The following is a 19,860-nucleotide window of genomic DNA, read 5'->3' as shown; positions in this document are numbered from 1 at the left end:
CTACCTGTATAACTGGTTTTAGCAAAAAGGGTTAGATATTGTCAGCATATAAGGTGTAATGCTTTTTCTATAGACATATATATTTTAGGATATTTTTGCATATCACAGTAAGAGGACACTACAAGATGGAAGAGGAGAGGATAGGCAGCAGGGTGTCAGGGCTCTTTGGAATTAAATGCTCAAGGTAAAACATGAATTACTAACTTGCTTCATAATTCCCTGAGCAAATTCCCTGAGGTCAATCCTCAATCTGTATTTTTGTATAATATATTCTATCACTGCATGAAAGCATTTAATATAATGTGAGATGAAAATTTTATTATATCATTATATACATTACAGGGTATGGGATTGTTTCAACTGAATATAAAATTCAACTACAGTATTGTTTACTATGAGATAATTGGTTTATCTTGACTACCTTAACTATTTTACAACTGATAGATGAATGAATGAAAAATTAAATCCAAAAACTCAACAGTTAATATCTCTCACTTGCAGATACAGATTAATTTTTATATTTCTTTGGCCCATTTTTCATTTCCTTGACATGCTCTTTGCAAGATTGTTCAATCTCCTGAATGTCCTTCTCCACTTTCTGTAAGATCTCCACGATCACTTCTTCATCCTGAAGTTGTTCTTGGATTTTTTCACTGGATTCCAACGTAACTTCCTCTAAAGAACACATTTTATCACATTTCTGAGAGGGGACTCTGCTCTGTCCTTCCAGGGACTCAGTCTCTGAGACATCCTTGGATAGCTTATTCTGAAGCTGCTCTGTAGTGGACAGAACAATTGATCCGTTGGGTTGCCTGTTAGGACCTACAGAGCTGCTGGTGTTGGCAGCTGTACTCTGCAGGGTGGTGATGGTCACGTTAAACTGGCTCTGCTTCTGTTGAGGCTCCTCCGTAGTGAATTTGGGAGAATATTTGAATGGGTTTCCAGGGTAAGCCAAGGTAGAGCTTGCAACTTTACCTGCAACCCCACCTAGAGGTTTACCCTTCATCACTCCCAGGACTTCATAGCGGAAACTGGAGATATCTTGCTTAAGTTCCTATCAATTGTCCAGAACCAGAGATTAAACAACAGCAGAGATAACAGCAATGAAAAAATGGGTAATTGATTCCAATGTTGAATAACTTCATACTACCTTGAAATTCTCTTCTGTCAATCCTTCCTCAGTCTTGGCATCTCTGATCATTGCGGCCACATACCGCTTCATTAGGTTCCTCAAAACCTCCTAAAAACAGATTACAAATACAGATTCATTTTAAAATCAAGTCAAAAGCAAAACATTACAGTACATTATGGAAAACATATTAGTACCTGATACTCATGGTTTAATCTTACATTTTCCGCTGCACGTCTCTACAATTACAGAAAAAAAAATTAATAAGAAAGCAACACATCTTTTCTGTTTGTCTTTTCTCATCCTTTCTCAATAGGAGGTCTTGTGATATGTATTAGAATAGTGGCTAATCAATTTCTGAAGAGAACAGGTAATCCAATTTATTTTTAATTCTTTTAGAGCCACCCGCTTTGAGGGAATAATACCAGACAGGCATTGAAAATGTATGAAATACAGTGGTGACAACATTGATCAGAGCAAATATCTGGAAACTCCTTACCCCCAAACTTTCAAAGGTTTCAAGCCTTTTTATGCTTGGTCTCTTAAACAAATGCATCTTTATCCATCCAATTAAATAATAAACTGCCTTTGGACTGGGTATTATGTTGAACGGAGATGGCAAAGTTCCCCCTTCTTCAAAATAGCTCATCCATAATTTTGTTCTTGCAAATTTCCACTCTATATCTGCATGATCCTGAAAAGAAAAACAAACAGCAATTTATCAAAACCTTTTATAAAGAAATACAAAAAAATTGTGGTACACCTATAAAATAGGTAAGCAACACCACTCACAGCAATATGTTGGTAGGAGTTGTTCATCATTGCAATTAGCATGTTCAGAAGCACTACTAGGGATATGACATTGTACGTGCCGAACATGGTAGTGCCCACAAACTCAGTGAATTCATGTTCTGGTTTCACATTGGTCACATACAGGGAAATCAGGCCAAATACAGACCAAAATAATGACTGCAGTGTCTCGAACAGCCTGAAAAGCAAACAACCATACATCACATTATGCACTGCTGAAAAACAAATTCATTAATTATTAACAATGCAGATTTGTCAGGCACAATTTATTTAAAAACTTAAACTTGCGTTGAAAAGGCGTTGTTCTGCTGGCTACAGCGAATACCCTTGCAATTATTGGTCCCATTTGTTTCATAATAAAAGTAGAGCTGGTTGAGGCCATTAGCGAAGGCTACCAGCACTAGACAGTAGATGAAGAGGAACTTCAGGATATCCAGGAGCATGCGGCCCAGTGAGATCTGTAAGGGGCCCAGATGGGAGTTGGCCGTAAAAAGACAGATAAGCCGCAAGGAGCTGAAGATGTTGGCGATGGCAAACAATGCCTCAGCCACCAAAGTTGGGTGCCACATTTGCCAGCTGTCTCTGGGTTTCTGTCCACTGTACTGTAAAAAAAGAAAGGAAGTAGATGCTGCAAAGTTTCAAGTTTTACAGCACACAAATTTACTTTTCTACTGACAAATACAAGATTACACAATACCATTTATTTAGATTTTCCTCTTGAATGTAAACTATGATTTAGACTGCAGCAAAGTTAAAAAGTGGGATTAATATACCTGTTTTTTAAGTAAGTAAAAATTCTGCAATCATTGATATAATGTGTAGATAAGAATATTTTTGAATGTCAAATACCTTGCACGGTAAGATGTACAGTACCTTTGCATAGGCAACAATCTTTAGAGAAATTGTTGCAAGATACAAGGAGTTCATTATGAAGTCCATTAAGTTCCACCAGTCATCTACATAGTCTTGGAAACCGCTATCCCACATCTGTTTTATCTCAGTCCATATAAAACCTAGGAGAGATGAACAAATACGAGGTCACCATCACTCAAGTGTAGTCCCACAGATAAAATGTGACAAACAACCTGTGTGCAGATAGTACAGTTGCAAACATACAGTACGGTCGTAATCACAGTTAGCACCTAAGTTTGACTTTCTTAAAATGTGTGTACGACAGTGCATGATAACATGCAGATGAACAGTAGTGTGTGTGTGTGTGTGTGTGTGTGTGTGTGTGTGTGTGTGTGTGTGTGTTCATTGTTACCAAGCACCCAGGGCAGGATCATCCATTCCACAGTGGTGGGTGCTGGGCCCTGAATGTTTGGGTCTGCAGCAGCTATATGCTGCGAGGCCAAGAAGAGCAGGAAGAGGAAGGTCAGGTAGGAAGCAGTGTGACAGATGAACTTGATGAAGGGCGTGCGAGTGAATAAGCCATAGCGGCTCTTTGGAGAGATCAGGTAGAGGATGGATAACAGTGGGAAGAGGAGGCCAATAAAGATACACGTGATGAGCTTTCCTGCCCAGTGACGTCTCCTCCAGCCTGGAAACTCATCGTACCACCGAGACGCCAGCAGCTGCTGACAGTTGGGCTGAGCAACAAACTGAAAGAGACAAAGGAAGACATGTTAACTAAACTCCAGCTCTTCATTATTTACCTCTTTGTCTTAGAAATCCATGCAGAAAAGTATGGACAAATCAAAACAAAGGCCACTGAGCTTACACTATGCCCTCTCCTGACCTACAAACAGTACACAAACACAAAATTAGACACAAAACAACACAAATCAAAAACAAACAACATAAATTCAAGACAGTGAAGACTGTAATCAAAATGTCAATCATGTATTGCACACCACGCTTAGTAGTGTCACAACAATGCCCCATATTGGAATGTGCAATTTGTATGTTGTATTACTTTTGTACTATCTTGGCTGGAATTAGTTTAGTTTTTAGCTTTTTAACCATTTTCTCTATAAAACTGAAATAAATAGCATAAACCCCTACTAGCATTTATATGTTTTTAATCTAAATAAGGATGTTTCCTAAAATATATGTAAAAACAATAAAAATGCAACTTCTTCTGCAAGCCAATTGCTTATGCTGTCTGTATTATTTTTGGCACCACTTAAATAACATTCAAACACAAGAATTCTAAAAACACTACATGTGACAGATACAAAATGAATGACAGACATTTAACTTGCAAGCATGCAAGACAGAAATTTCATGTTCTCTAACCCTCTGTTGCTCTGTGAGATTTGATATAAACATTTACTGGACATCTGCAGATGGTGATGGAAGTTGATTTCAACATAACCAAGTTATGCCAAATGGATGTCCATTACAGTACAATATAACGTTAAATTGTGGGTGATGAGGTCATCTATCAATTAAGAATCTGACATCTTTAATGCTTGCTATCTGTCCTTGTGAGATGTTGACTTGCCATAACATGACTGGAGGCAATAGGTAGCATCTGGCGGGAGCAGATTTTGTCTGAGGACATTTTTGGAAGGTGAAAATCACCTCATGCACATGTCACACTACTCTCCCCTTCAAAAACAAGTATTAATTCTGTCTAACGGCACATGCATCGTGATGGCATACTGCATAATGCTAATTAATTAAGCTAAATAATTACATTTCAAATCTGTTGATTGTATTATATTATCCATATCAGTTCCACATAAAGGACTATTCTGCAATTTTTTGTAGGTAGCTGTCAGTAGGTAGTAATCTTTATATTTTCTTGTATGCATACTGTACATAGAAATGCCCCTTATACAGGAGTGTGATTTTCTATAAAACACAAAACTATGTTTTGCACTATAACTAAAGAATGAAAAAACAAGCTATAAAAGCTATATATAGCTATAAAAAATGAAATAAGCTATTATTGTGTGTCATGCTACACAACACTGTAGTAGTTTGTGTGAACGGCAAAGAACTGAAAGAGTTCTCAGGTCACATGGCATCATGTGATTCTTAATTATGAATGAGAAATATGGGAGTATGTCAGCTTAACTGTGAGCTATGATTTGCAATGAACTTCATAAATACCGACCTAATAGTAAAGTTCTGATCAGCAAATAAATCTAATAATCATTTGATGAAACGTTCCATGTTTTTAATCTGCTACCATATTACCTTTACTAACAGCTTCATCACTATTTTAGCATTACAGGTCCAAGAAAACATTTATAATTTAAGATGAGACAAATGAGTCCAGAGCAGATTGAGAGCCGTAGACAGCAGAATGGTAGGAAACATCATTAGTGAATACATCAATGGATCATTTTGCCACAAATAATGTTGACATCCAGTAGGTGCTGGCGGTGTGTGTAGTCTATCAAAACTCTATAAACACGGTCTAGTGCCTTTTCTTTGAAGAAGTCCAAAATGGAAAACCCTCAGAACAGCCCAGTTCAAAGATGTGTGCAATCTGTCTGGTTGTTATTAAATAGAAAATAGGCTCTGGCGTTCCATGTACACACAACATACTACACTGACAGTACACAACAACTGCTCATTGGCCAGTCGCTATGCAGTCGGATAAGCAGTGAACACTCCTATATCAATTTTAATGACTTTCTACTGTTTCTACAGATACGTACGTAAGCACTTTAAGCAATCCAAGAATGTCAAGAGGACCAACTTTTTCCTTTGTACTGCAGTCTTCTATCTAAAAAGTACATTGTTTTCAGGTGAGTGCTATCTTTGGATGTGTTTCCATCGTAGCACATGCAGTATTTTCCAGAGGCAGTAGTAGTAGTAGTAGTAGCTATTGTGTGGGTAGTGGATGATCACTATGAAATGTAATCTGAAAGAAATCTTGCCCAATACCCATTGGTGATATAACTACTGTACTGAACTCCTCGAAGTTCAGCTGTAAAACCTCTTCGCCATGGTGTCACAGAAAGTTGCTAACAATCACAGAGTTGCTAACAATCACACTGAACTTTCATTCTCACATTGCCAAATGTCTCAGTGTGCAAAAATCAATTTGCACAAGTGGTATGAGCCTTTAAATACAACTGCTGTGCACAGACTAGAGCTTTATTCTCTTAAATGGGAGTAAAAAATAAAAGAGACCTGCTGAAACTCTTAATATTGTTACCTGATATGCAGGAAACAACAAAACAATGAACAATGATCTTTCTTCTACTTGAAATAATTCTGTTTCTCAATAAAAGACAGAGAGGTGGCACTGAATTCAGGGGATGAATACTCCAAAGATGTTAAAAACAGTAAAAGGTTTCCTCCCTAATTAAAATATTATGAGTATGTCTTTCAGGGAAATGGCCATCACTTATTCCATCATTATCCCCAATTATCCAATTGTCATGGGACTGCCTAAGAGGGCTACTGTAATGCATTGCTAAGAGCCCGCCTCCCCAAGGACATCTCCACCCATCTCAGGCCATTTACTGCTCATCTTGGCACCACTCTTGTCATTCCATGCTGTTCAAAGAATTTAATACGTAATCCTTGTTATTCCATGAGTGTTAATTATCCTGTAAAACTCAGTAAGACTGTATGTGTACCAGTGCTACCAAGACATACTCCCATGCTTTTCTTTCACCTTGAAGATATTCAGAAAAAAACTGTTGTTGCACTACAGCAGCAACGTGAAAAAAAGAGAGTATCGCTATCACCACAGAGCTTACCTCCTTCTGGCAATATTTGATAGCCAGCTTCAGTCGGGCCAGATCATTAGTCGTCTCATCTAGCAGAGGGTTGACATCATCACGGTAGTTGAGGATTATTTCCAACTCTCTAGAGCTTCGCGTCTGGTCCAAGAGGTCCTTTGCAAATTGCTTACAAATATGGGACAGCTCTTCATACTCTGACTTGAACTCGTTCTCTACCGTGCTGAGCTCCCTCAGCTCCCAGCTAAGTTGAAAAGCTGTGAGGAAAGGATCTTCACTAGAGACTGCAATGAGTGATGGGCTGGCAAGGGCCTTGTAGATGTTAAGACGAGAGCGTGAGTGACGCAAGCCGTCCACGTCTGAACTGGACACACACTCCACACAGTTGCAGCGCACGGCATGTGGCTGAGGTATGGAAACACCTCGCTGTACAAGCAGTTTGATGATCTCATAGTTGTTGGTGTGGGCTGCAAGGATGATTGGAGTGATGTCTGGGGTGAAGTCTGAAAACTGTTTGTCCAGCAGAATTGGTGGGACCTTTTCAGAAAGCCAAAAGAGAAATGCCCACATGAAAACACATGAAAATTTACAGTGAAACATTATTTCATCAGATAGTTCACAACAGAGAACTTCTTTTGAAACCCTCTGCAGGAACTGAAACAACTGGTTTGAATGGGTCTAATTTCATTTGTCCTGGGTCTCTGACCATCTTGTCTAACAGCAAGCATCCGGTTAATGGCTTGTGGCTCAGCTGGCCTCAGAATATCTTCCTGGCTGGAAACAACTACATCCTTTTTTCTTTTTCTTTCCCTTCACAGAATACACCAAGTCCATTTCAGGGAGACACAGTAGCATCAAACATAAACATTTACAATGGCGTCAAGATTTTATTGGGAAGCAACTGCCTGATGTAGGAAACATGAAGGAAGACTTTTAGCTGTAAAAGCTGTAGCAAAAGACCAACAACATGAGAGAGTGTCAGAGCAGCAGCTTTCAAGCAGAAAATAGGGATTCATAAATAAGCAACCATGCCTGAAACAAAGAGACCGAGGGAATAAATCAAGTAATTATTTTATTTTTTTATCTGTAGATTTACACTAAACGATAAAATGACTAAACACCTCTCACTGCTGAAGCCATTTCTTTCAATCTGACATAAAATTGATCTAAATGCTTATATTGTACCAACCCAGTAGCTTAGAATTTGCTGTGCAACAAGCACTGGTGTTGATGAAAGGCAGGCATGTTACCAGAACCCCAAACTATATTTTCTAAACTGCTTATGCTCTCCAGTGTTGTGGAGTCCTTCAGTCTAGCTCAGGAGGGCTGGGCGGGACCCAGAAAGGTTCCCACAAATACACAATCAGAACCACATAAACAAATATGCCCTGCTGGGAGGGGGCATAATTTTAAAACACTGACACAAGTAAATTATGAAAACAAGCTTAACTGTTGCACAATGTAGTGTATTTTATGCAACTGATATATATGACCTGTTGCTAAACGTGACAGTAAACACATTTCTCATTGAAGCAGATTAAAGGTACCACACAGACCATACGCACTTGTGCCCACTGACGCCATTTTTATGTACACGCAAGGACATAAATGCATTTGCAGTTCACATAAACTCTGCAGATTGGATGTAATTGAGAAGAAAATATTACATAGTAAAACCCACCCTGTAAGCCTAACTGGAAATTAGTATCTGACAATGAGGCATCGTGATACCTCTGCCCAAACGTAACCATGTTCATCAATATCACAACCTTGACAGAAGCTTCTGGAACCTCCGTACACAGTTTAGTGACAAATACACATTTGAGTATATAGAACATAACATAGAATATGGTTCATATTCTGTTGTGGATGCAAAGAGGCTCAGAAAAAAAATTATGAACCCAAATTGAACACACAAAAAAGATTCACAATAAAAACCTGTGGGAATGTAAACTGTATATGGGATGTTATCAAGGATCTATAGTACCTGTTTTTCTCCACGTGGCTTCTTGTGGTTGAGCAGCAGCTCCACGGCCCCTACCACTTCTTTGCGGATGGCATGCAGCAGGGCATCACCCACATACACATTATAGCTGAGCAGGAGCTCAATGATCTCCAGGTTCTCATTTTCAATGGCAATGAGCAGGGCGGTGCGTCCCAGGGAGTCGATGCAGTTGATGTTGATCCTGAAGTAGATCTCAGCCTCCTCCAGGGCTTGTTTCACACTGGCATAGTCCCCCTTCTCAACAGCCCCCAGGTAGGCCTTCTCCAAGACAGAGAGCTCAGATTCAGCCCGCACGATCCGTAGAGGGATGCGGTCCCTGTATGAGGAGTTGTCAGTTTTCCTGTAATACAGCTGTGACATTGCTGCTACGGCATCACAGTCTCAACTGAGAATGGATGAGAAATAACAAGACAGAGGAAAATATGTGTTAAAGTTTCAGTTAGCTTTGATGTTTCAGACACAGTGGGAAAAGAAGAACTGTCAGAACTGTGCTGTTATACACCCACGTGAAACAGGCAATGTCATTTAGAAAATAAAACAACATAAATGCATCTCAGCTCAGACTTAGTTCATAAATCCTCCTTTTAGAGCATGTTTGGCCAAAAGAAAAAGTATTTCTGTTTTTCAGTTAGAATATTATTAAAACACGTGAGCATACTGTTCAACTGAAAACACATCCTGTTCAGATCCACAACAGTTAACCTCAACAGAATCTGAAAACTGATTAAAAGTTATTATCATTTATTCATTTCAAGGAAAACAAAACATTACAACAGTTCACAGCAGGTGACTAAAAGAGATAACTTTCCGTTAGAAGCATGCATCATTACATATAATCATATCCATGTCCAAAAAATCTGAATAAACACTGAAGCTTTACCTTTTCTGTTGTGATTTACTAATGAGCCACTCGACGGAGAAGCAGAGGCTGCGGCTGTCAGGAAGGAAAACTTCCGTCGTCTGATCCTCATCTTATTTGTCTCTGAACTCTCCACTGAAGACACTGTTAACTAGCGATCCGGTGCCCGCCCCTTTGGCTCTCCCGTCTGTAAGGGCTGTGAGGACACATCACTGACCTGCCCATTTCTGTGCCAAGTACATGAGTCAGATCATGTGGGAGCAAGAGGTTACATATCCTCTGCACTCAAACTGTGCACAGACCGCGCATCTTAAGCCATCATCGCCCCTTCACCCTTGGCTTTGCCGTTTCACAGTGTAACTAGTGGGGTGGGGGTGGGGGGGGGGGGGGGGGGGGGGTTCCACATCATGCAAAAGGGATGCCGTGACTTTACATTAATATTTTAAGTCACGTTAAAGTAGGGTTTGTTTTTTGGGGTTTTTCCCCAAAATAGACGTGTTTGTTTTCTTTCTGAATTTTGTAGTGTGAAGAAAAATGCATGGATTGCACGCATATTGAAAGTCAAATTCAAAGTATTTATTTCAGAATCAGCTAATTTGTGTTTGTTTTTATTCACTTCATTTTTTAATGTTAAACGTCCCTAAGCCGCTGTCACTGATCAATACTTAAAAAAAACCTTAAAAAACTACTAAAAAGAAAAAAAAAAACAGGTAACTTAAGGTCATGTTAAAGTCTCCCTAATACCCATTAAGCAAGGTGAAAACACAAGATATAATGTGAAATGTGATAAAAAGAAACAAAAACAAAATCCACTGTCATTGTGGCTAAGACTACACTGACTGAATTTTCACAACTGCCTGATGCAGAGATCCAGTAAAACAACAGATTCTCAGTATGGTTTTGTTCTGTGTTTTTGCATCATGTGACATCTACAGTCAGAGTAATGTAAGGGCATCTCTGAACAATATCAGTTAATTCTTGTGAATCAAATATTTACAGCAAGCACTTGCTGATCATCTGTCTCTCCTTAGCTCTAAAGGCCTAGACAGATACAATAGAAAGATAAGTTAATTAGATGTGTAGGACCCCTTTACTGCCCTTTCTCTGGTGTATACAGTACTGTACAAAAATAACATCTCGTGTTCCTGACCTCAGCTTGACTTTAGCTGCATCTGCCTTGTGATCAATTCTTTGCTCTACATTGCTGAGGGAATGAAAAAAGAAGACAAAAGACAAATGTGAGAAAGTGGCTATTTCATGTATACATTTATCACAGTCAAGAAGGCCTGCATTGCAATGTACAGCAACAACACATCCCCCTAATAGGCTTTATTAGCCCGTGGCATGATTAGGACAGTGGCTAAGCATGACTATAATTGATTGTATGTACAGCAATTCCAAATGTTATTAACGCTTTGCCTATGTTTTCCTGGATAAATTAACTACCTTAGCAGTTAGCATTCTGAAATACATATGTGCCAGTGACACACAGAACTTATATTTTCTCTATACCATCGACTGTTGCTTTTGTTAACATGTCAGCAAACAGATTACTCATGCATCTTTTAGGCACAAAGTAACATGTGCATTTCTTTGTAGCTGTGTAGGATTTATTTATGAGGTTCATAAATAAATCCTGATGCCGAATAAATAAGGTGTGCAGAGTGAAGTCGGAGGGGGGGATGTACAAATGAAGGCGACCATTACTGCTGTAGTAGGCTCCCAATAAGAATGCTATAAGGCAGCTTAGACAATGTTGAAAATATATCATGTGATGTTTGTTGGAAATCACAGTGGAGACATAAATACCATTGTAAAGGAGATCCCAAGGATATGCCCTTTCGCCTGATATTGCCGATATATAAAAAAATGACATGATTTACTGAGACTGAGACACTCGTGCAAAATTTGTCCTTTAGAATTGTAGCAGATTTTTACATGAAAAGCACAACCTTGTCCAACGTTCCTCCATTTTGCATTTTAGCAACACGAGGACTGTTTTGGGTTATTTTATACTGCTAACAAGACTGCAATTTATTATTCCAACAAACTCTTAAAGGGTAAATATGATAGCAGGGAGAACAGTAAGATGTAAGATGTTAAACATCAGACTTTAGCTTGATAGTGTGGATCCTCCACGGTTCTTAAAAAAACCTCTTGCCAACCCACCTCTTTCCTCCACATCCACAGGCAAGAAGAGCAAAACACACTGTACATTAATCTTTTCCACCCCCCTTGAGATGCAGCTGATGTTTACCTCAATACAGGGAAAAGGTTTGTCAATGATACTTTTTGGGATTTCATTGAAAGAGCAGTTTCCTAAGGCTAAAAGAATCATGTGTAAAAGCATTTGTACGTTGTGTGCAGTCTTACGGGGTCGACCAATGAAAACTTAGGCCAATAAAATAATAAACCAATATATAAATTTGATTACAATTTTAACAGGCACATAAACATATATACACATATATGGTTTATATTATATGTATGTATGCATGTATGTGTGTATTATATATACATATAATATACAGTGCTGTTCCCTTTATTGTAAGAAGATACAATTGTGAGGATGCGTTCACATTCAGCATCTGCCCCTTTTCCTCATAATCACTGTAATTAGCATGTGTTAGGTTCTGGAAAAAAAAAATGTCTGTGCGTTTGTGTGATTTTGGCAGTTACTATATGTGTGAGAGGACACAGTGTATGATAACATACATTTTACTCCCTCTGAGTCAACAGAATCTCTCACTTACAGGACTTGCGGTCATTATTATCATCACTCATCACACTCTTCATCAAAGCAATCTGGGTTGTGCACTTACAAATGCAACCGTATCAGCACAATCTTATCCAGCAGTACAGCGAGAGAATATGTTATGGACACCATATGAAATTGGACTTTCACATACATTATTTATACATTGTGAAACCTCTTTAAACATTAAAAGCTGGTCATGGGTTACCATGGTTTTACACAGTTGGGCCAAATGGCTCTAATTAGGCAAACATGTTTTACACAACATCATTTTAAAGTGCAACTCACTCCATTCCATTTTAAAGATTCATTAAAAGCACACTTTTGTACATTTTTGTTCTACAGAAGGACGAAACCACACACAACATCAGTTCTAACTTAAACATGGTCTCAAATAAATGACAAGCTGAAAACATGTAGGGATGTCTATGCAACACTGGCGAAGAAGAAAATATGATCCATGTTGTATGGCGTTGCAAACAAATAAAACAAAACCCAGGAGGGAGAAGTGGCAAGGGGTCGACGATCACCAGTTTAAGTAGTGTTGCAGGCTGTCAGACCAGGTGAGCTGAATCTCCTTAATGACCTGAATCTATCCCACATGCTCCTGCAAGGACTGACAATGGAGTGACAACTTTGCAGCCTTAAACAGTGAACTATAAGTGGCATCCAGAGAATTTTTAAACATTTGACAAGATTTATTACCAAAACGAAGCTTAATTATAATGAAACTCCATCCACCTAAATGCACAGCATAATAAATCTCCTCTTAGTTAGTTTGACTTGATATGAGATATGAGGCAGTCCCTCTCAATCTGTGACTTTCTCACTTCATGCAGTTGGGTCGAGTGAATAGTAATCTCCTCAAAGTCAGTCTTGTGCACAGGTCTTTATGCTTAGAAAACTGCCTAGTACCCCTTTTTTAGTTTCTGGTTATTTGTCAAGGAGGCAATTTTCTTTTAAATGATCAAACAACAATTTTCTAGCTCCAGGTTTAAAATTAAGTCAAAAGAAAATAATAGAGTTCTTAGAAATCTGAGCTCAACGTGACATTCAAACAAGACAAAGAAAAAGAAAGCTAAGCATACGCTCACATTGACAAAGGTTAATAACCCACAGACTTGGATTTCTGAGGAGAAAAAGATCACGTTGCAGTTTCACCTCAAATAAAAATTTGTAGACACCTTGACATTAATTATACGTAAAAGCTATCTGCATCTGTGCCCTTGCAGCTGTGAATCAGTTTCACTTGAAGTAAACACATTTATTTTTTAAGCTAATTATTGTAATTTTTGGACAGCTAAATAGGCTGCTCAGAAGACTTTTTTTCTTTTTTTCTGAAACAGTCATACTTTAGATTATTTACTCCATTTGTCTACCTTTATTCAATAGTTTTATGTCCTTTTGTTTGGTACAGTAACGGATGTAAGTAGAGTTGCTTAACCGATTGTGTAGTATTGGGAATTTCATCCACTGAGAGAACGAGAATGTAATATAATGGTGTCAAAATTATGTAAATAAGTAAACTAAATGGGGCCCAGCCAGGCCAAGCCTGACGGAATAAGGTGGAGCCACTGCCCTGTGGGCTCACTGGAAAACTGTACACCAGGGTGCTGGGAAGGATGCTCCGCCTGATTATTGAACCTTCGATTCAAGAGAAACAATGCAGATTCTGTCCTGGTCATGGAATAGTGGACCAGCTCTTTAGATCACGGATACAAGCAGCTGAAATCAGTTTCCTCCGTGTTTTGGGCATCTGGTCGGGATGCATCTTGGGCGCCTACCTTTGGAGGTTTACCAGGCACGTCCAACCAGAAGGAGGCCCTGGGGTATGCCCCGAACCTGCTGGAGGGATTACATACCTCATCTGGCCAGGGAACGCCTGGGGATCACCCAGGAGGAGCTGGAAAGCATAGTTCGGGAGAAGGACACCTGGAGTGCACTGCTTGACCTGTTGCCACCACCACCCGACCCGGAAGCGGAAAATAATAGATGAATGGAAGTAAACAAATGTATTCAGCAATTTATGATTCAGGATGAAATTCTAATATCACCACCCAATGATGATCAAAATGATCAATATGGTCATGAGTGGTATTTGAAAAAATCTGTTACAATATGAGCAGATGCTGTATCCTTTGATTTTGTCCCTTGTTGCTTTTTAGTATTGCAGAGCACAGTCGAGGCAGCTGCTGCACAGTTGCCCCGAGGAGCATTCAGTAGAGCGCCTTTTCTATTTATTCCAACTGAAATGGAAGGGCCCCGAGGTGGCCACCTTTCGAATATTACCTGTTTATTTTTAGAGACTCCTGGTTGAGTTGCCTGCCATATCACTGCCCTGTCAATTTAAGTTAAGGTCACACAGTATCATCAGCTTATGCATTACTGTATTTTTTTTATTTTGGATGACAGGAGAGAGATGTTGATAGACAGAGCTGAATGTCAGACTGCAGAATGTGACCTGTACTGAAATGTATTTCCTCTTCTTGGTCCAGACAATATGCAATACAAAGGTATATCTGTTATTTTTGCAATTTGTATATTAGGGCTCTGTGACATATCATTATTTGTCTGTAGCCTTCTCAGGACTGGAACCTGTTATCACTCCCAAATTTATTGTACAAGCTCTAAACTGCAACTAAACCGAAGGTGTAATGTCTGTGATGTTTACACCAGTAAAACAGGCCCAGACAGTTGTGAGAAACACACAAATGCTTGTTTTTATTTATAAGCCATACTCTTACATTATATGTGAATGTACTGTATAGAGTCAAAATATGATTAACAGTTTAATTAGCTCAATAATCATTAAACTCACTTCCCACTAGAGGGCAGAAAGAGAGTTCTTTCTCTGCCAAAATCCCAATCAGTCCAGTCTGGTGCACAGATTTTTAAGGCCACAAGACTACTAATGGCATTTATTTTATAAATGTCTATCTGTCTTATCTGCTCTTTGTTGGCAGCTCAGTACTTGTGACCTGAAAAAAATCCCTGACTGTTTCCCCTGTTAGAGATAAACATACCCAATGAAGGATCCCTTTGAGTAAATTACATGGAAGCTGTTAGAGAAGCATATAAACTTCCTACGTAGGTTTATGTTTAGTGAGGGTTAGCAAATCTGGGCCAAATGTTTGTTAATGATGTTTGCTATTGCCAAAGAGTCCTCTGACCCAATTCCCGGCATGTTGATTACTGCTCTCACTATTCTAAAGTCTGCAATGGCTCACTTTCATGTGCCAACACTTGGGGTTTATGTCTTTAATCTGCATGTAATAAATAATAAAAACTGAGGTAAAGTAGGAGAAAAAAACTTAAGCTCAGGTTTCAGATGTACAAGCTTACAGCACTTACTGAAGACATTCACCGTGACTGAATCTTATTTTTTTTATTATTAAGCAGTGCTGGCAGTATAATTTATAATAATTCTGTCACTTGAGCTAAAATGTATTTTATAATGAGCCAGAATGATTCTGATTCCTTAATTTTTGCATTTAAACATTTACATTCCAATATCAGGCTTCAAGCGCTCTAGTGTTTGTGTCACATCTGGCATAAAATCACTCTATTCCATAAGTTTTAACTGGGTTTGTGGAGTCTCCTCTGAGCTGCTTCAGCAGAATTGTCAGCAGAAAAGTCATTTATGTGTGACAATAACAAATAGTTTGCATACTTTCAGAATTAAAGTATGCATTCAGAATAAAAATGTCAAATATTTAATGGTGAAATCAATGTATTTGCAAAATGTAACGTGTGTTTTGCATGGCAGGTTTAACTTCACAGAAGGCTGTCAGTCTTTGCTCTGCACGTGGCTGTACTGTAGAACACGTTTGGGATTGCAGTACAGCTCTCTGTCAATTAGATGTAATATGTATCGGCCAGGTTTCGACCCAGCTTCTAAAAATGAACACTGATGCAATAGTCAAGCTGGCAGCAGAAATTCAAAGTCATTAGATAAGGTCTTGAACTAATTGGGCCTGCCAGTAGTGAAACAGCACAGCAACAGTATTTAGCTCAATCCACAGGTTAGGAACCAAAGCAAACACATCCGGTATGGCATCATTGTTAAATAATGTTTACTACCTGAGTGCAGACAGGACATTAATACATTTTCACTACAATAATATAACTAAAAATGTGATACGCTATCATCCAAATTCGACTTCCAGTTTCTTTTACTGAGGATTTCAGCTATTTCCTCTGTTTTTAGCTTTAGATATCCCATTTTAAAAATTCCTCCACAATAATTGTGTTTATGTCTGTCACTTTAAATTAGCTTCATATTAATCAATGAAACCTAACAGACATACCTAACAGACATAGTCACATCTAATTCACCTCAGTAAATACTTTCAATTGTTTTTGCAGGTTGAATTATGTATTGTTCTTTGTTATTAGTCTCCTAACTTTATGTAGCTGTTGTAATCATTTAAATGACCTATTAATGATGCAAAACTCTAGATGTATAATATGATGTTGCCATCTTCTGGCAGTGACAGTGAAGTATATGGTACATGTTAGTCACAGCTCTTGGAATCTATAGATATATATATATATTCATGTTTGAATGCTGTAGCTTAGAATTGCAGATAGTCTGTAAATACGCTGCAGGACTCTTATCTTTGTTTGATACCTGTGGAGAGGTGAAGATACGTGGAGGTTATAGGTTGTGTTTATGTCTGTCTGCAGGTGTATTTACCAAACTCAATGAGATCAGCAACACCCCATCACCTGACAAAAATGAGCAAGAGTTTGTCAGTTTGTGTGCTGGTGCTTATTAAAACTGTCAGCAGGAGTGTGTGTTTGTGTGTGTGTGTGTGTGTGTGTGTGGTACTCATAGATGTATGTTTGTGTGCAGTGCTGGGGATTAGGGGGTTAAAAATCACCTTTAGGTCTCATAGCTAAAACTCACATGTCTCAGATAGCACAAAAAGCACCTTGTTACAACAGTTAACTCTAACAGATGACAGCTGACTTTGGGGACTTGAGGCTAATGGAAAGATTAAGTCAATTACAGCTTGGCAGGGGGACTAAGAAATATTTGAGACATTTCCCACAATATTGGAACAATAGGCACCCACATAGACACTGTCACTCTGTGGCAGTAAATTTGATTACATCAGAGTAAATCCAACAAAATGTTCTTGGTTCTTTTTCTAAGAAATAAATCTTAATTATATCATAGCTGTGATAACAGTGAAACACAATCCAAGAGAAAGCATTACAGTCCTCACATGTGCAGTGTGTGCAGCTTTTTCTTGAGCATTTAGTGAATGCACACTGTTTCATCTTGATGATATTGTTGCTGACTTAGTCCCCAACTTTAGATCAAACAGAGTAGAAAGAGAATGCATTCAGCTCAGCAGAAATTGGAAACTCAAAAGGGTCGAGGAGGATAAAATGCTGCAAAGAGGAATGGCCCCTATGCAGCTGTTAAGTCCTCTAAACACAAGATCATAAAATCCTTAAATTTAGTGCAACAATTGGGAGAGTATATTAAAAAATGACATTGTTTTATTGCACTAATTTAGTTTATTGGTGGAGTTTTTTTTTTCCTTCATTTCCTGTCCCTTGCGTGAGAGAGTCACGGATTACACAATTTGCACTTTTGTTTATAATCACATCAGTAATCTCATAATACTTATTTTCTGTTGATGATGTGACAATGTGCAGATGTCACACAGTGACTCCCACTAGGTGAATTCTCATTTTTCTTTATTTTTGTGGAGTATAAATGAGTTCAGCCCGCGGGGTGGGCATACATGTTAAGTGCCTCTCGGCTTTACAACTCATCAGGAGAAGGAAGGCCTGCAGGGTAGCTGGCAGCAATCCGATTAAATGATGTAACCTTTGGCCTGTAGGCGACCGCAGCTCCACAGGAAGCCCAAGATTTTGAGTTTTAATAACGCATAAAAGCCTGAAGTCAAAGACATATTTTTCAGTTACGGATGAATGGTTAAATGTCTGCTGGTTGGCCTTTGCTTGTGTCCTTAACTGCCACCATACAGTCAGATTAGTCAGAATATAATGAAGGCAGTTTTGACAGTGCCCTGGTGCCTCCACAATTGCTTTTGCACTGTTAGAGGCTTTTGGGCACAGCATTACACATCGTACTTCATTAAAATCTCTCTGTAACATGGTGTCCTTACAAGAGTGTAACAACATCAAACAACTAATTGCTCACACAGACAGAAACCTTGATTCAGCATCAGCCCAGAATGACTGCGTGTTGAACCACTTGTCCGTAAGACTGCATGTAAAACTATTCGTTAACCAGAATTAATTAAAATTGTTTCATAGTATTTAATCATTTTTAAAATATTTGGGAAATCATCATCTGTTATAAATATGAGTAAGTAACATAAGTGTTGCATAATGAAATGGAAAACAATCTTCAATTTGAATCTGTTGGACTGTAGGTGGACGGAAAAGGTCATTGTATGATTTTACAGACATATTTATGTCCTTTAACACAAGTCTGTTGTTGTTGTCCCTTTTCTGGCTGCTCCCTTCCAGGGTCACCACAGCAGATGATCCGCTTGTAGATTTTGGCATTAGTTTTTTACACCAGATGCCCTTCCTGACGTAACCCTCGCCCATTTTTGGTAGCAGGGACTGGGAGGGAGTCGAACCTAGATTCCCCAGGCCAATGGCATGCGCAATTATCCACTGCGCTACCGGCCAGGTTTCTTTAACACAAGTCTGTATGCAACATTATACAGATACCACAAAAGAGACTCTGAATATTGTATTTTCTCTGTTGCCATAATTTTGATTTACCTTGTCTTATACGTTACATCAGCGAATATTTAATTTAAGTTTGCAGTTTTGTGGCAAATCTTTAATCCCCATCATAAATCATTTATACTCAACTGTTACAGAAATAAAATGAAACTATTATTCCTTTTAAGATTAAAATCACTTATCACTTCACAATATTATGCTATTGACTAACACATGGATTATTACTGTTTTGTGTTGAATGGCATTTACATTAGAGCATCAATGAACCTTTACATTTCTGAATTTGAAATTCCTTGTCCACTGCTAAACAAACTTTACTGTTTAAGAGGTCTGAAAATTGAAAAGAGGTGCATATTATTCTACTAAAATGCCAATACATTAGTCACATTAGCATCACTCTCCATTTCATTTTATGGTTTCACTCCAGCATTCTGAAGTTAAACCGCCGAAGTCTGAGGTTGTGCTCAGCTTTAAGTAGAGGTCAACACAATGCGGTCAGTGATCTTTAACATACCGTTACAATTACATACCGTTATGCACACATATATGCATGTGCACAAATAGATTTGCGTCCCCATTCTTAGAACTTGTCCTTCATCTATTTTTGTCTTGTTTGTTTTCTGCAAAGCACACCAATGAACCTATTTGTTAAAAGCATGCTGTGAAAAAACCTAACTTACAGTAATATGTTATAGTTTTAATACATGGGTCCACACACACTGGGGAATTTAGTAGCACAAATAAAGAATATGATTAAACTTGACTGGTTTTGCTGCCTTTTTTGTTCCGTAGTATCCCAAGAGTAACATAAAATGGGGAAGATGGATTTGGCTGCCGGTTGGCTGTGCGTTGTGTTTCTTTAGGTTACACAATTAAATTTTGTAGTGAAGGACTTCAGAGTAGCTGGTGCCA

The 19,860-nt window shown here is 38.6% G+C and overlaps 1 protein-coding gene across 1 annotated transcript; it reads right to left on the bottom strand.

Annotated features, from left to right (window-relative positions):
• Nucleotides 1–9,549, bottom strand: trpc4b (transient receptor potential cation channel, subfamily C, member 4b). Its single transcript, XM_070828841.1, has 11 exons — nucleotides 9,474–9,549; nucleotides 8,576–8,978; nucleotides 6,607–7,125; nucleotides 3,204–3,540; nucleotides 2,813–2,952; nucleotides 2,228–2,541; nucleotides 1,922–2,117; nucleotides 1,629–1,823; nucleotides 1,327–1,368; nucleotides 1,151–1,240; nucleotides 1–1,054 (listed from the first exon to the last, which is right to left on the bottom strand). Exons 2-11 carry the CDS (start codon nucleotides 8,951–8,953, stop codon nucleotides 509–511), a joined length of 2,757 nt encoding a protein of 918 aa, XP_070684942.1. The 5' UTR covers nucleotides 8,954–8,978; nucleotides 9,474–9,549; the 3' UTR covers nucleotides 1–508.
• Between the last annotated feature and the right edge of the window lie 10,311 nt (nucleotides 9,550–19,860).

The sequence above is a fragment of the Pempheris klunzingeri genome, chromosome 4 (genome assembly GCF_042242105.1).
Source record: "Pempheris klunzingeri isolate RE-2024b chromosome 4, fPemKlu1.hap1, whole genome shotgun sequence".
NCBI classification, from domain to species: domain Eukaryota; kingdom Metazoa; phylum Chordata; class Actinopteri; order Acropomatiformes; family Pempheridae; genus Pempheris; species Pempheris klunzingeri.
Note: the sequence above shows the minus strand (reverse complement) of the source record. Positions and strands in the feature narration are given on the sequence as shown.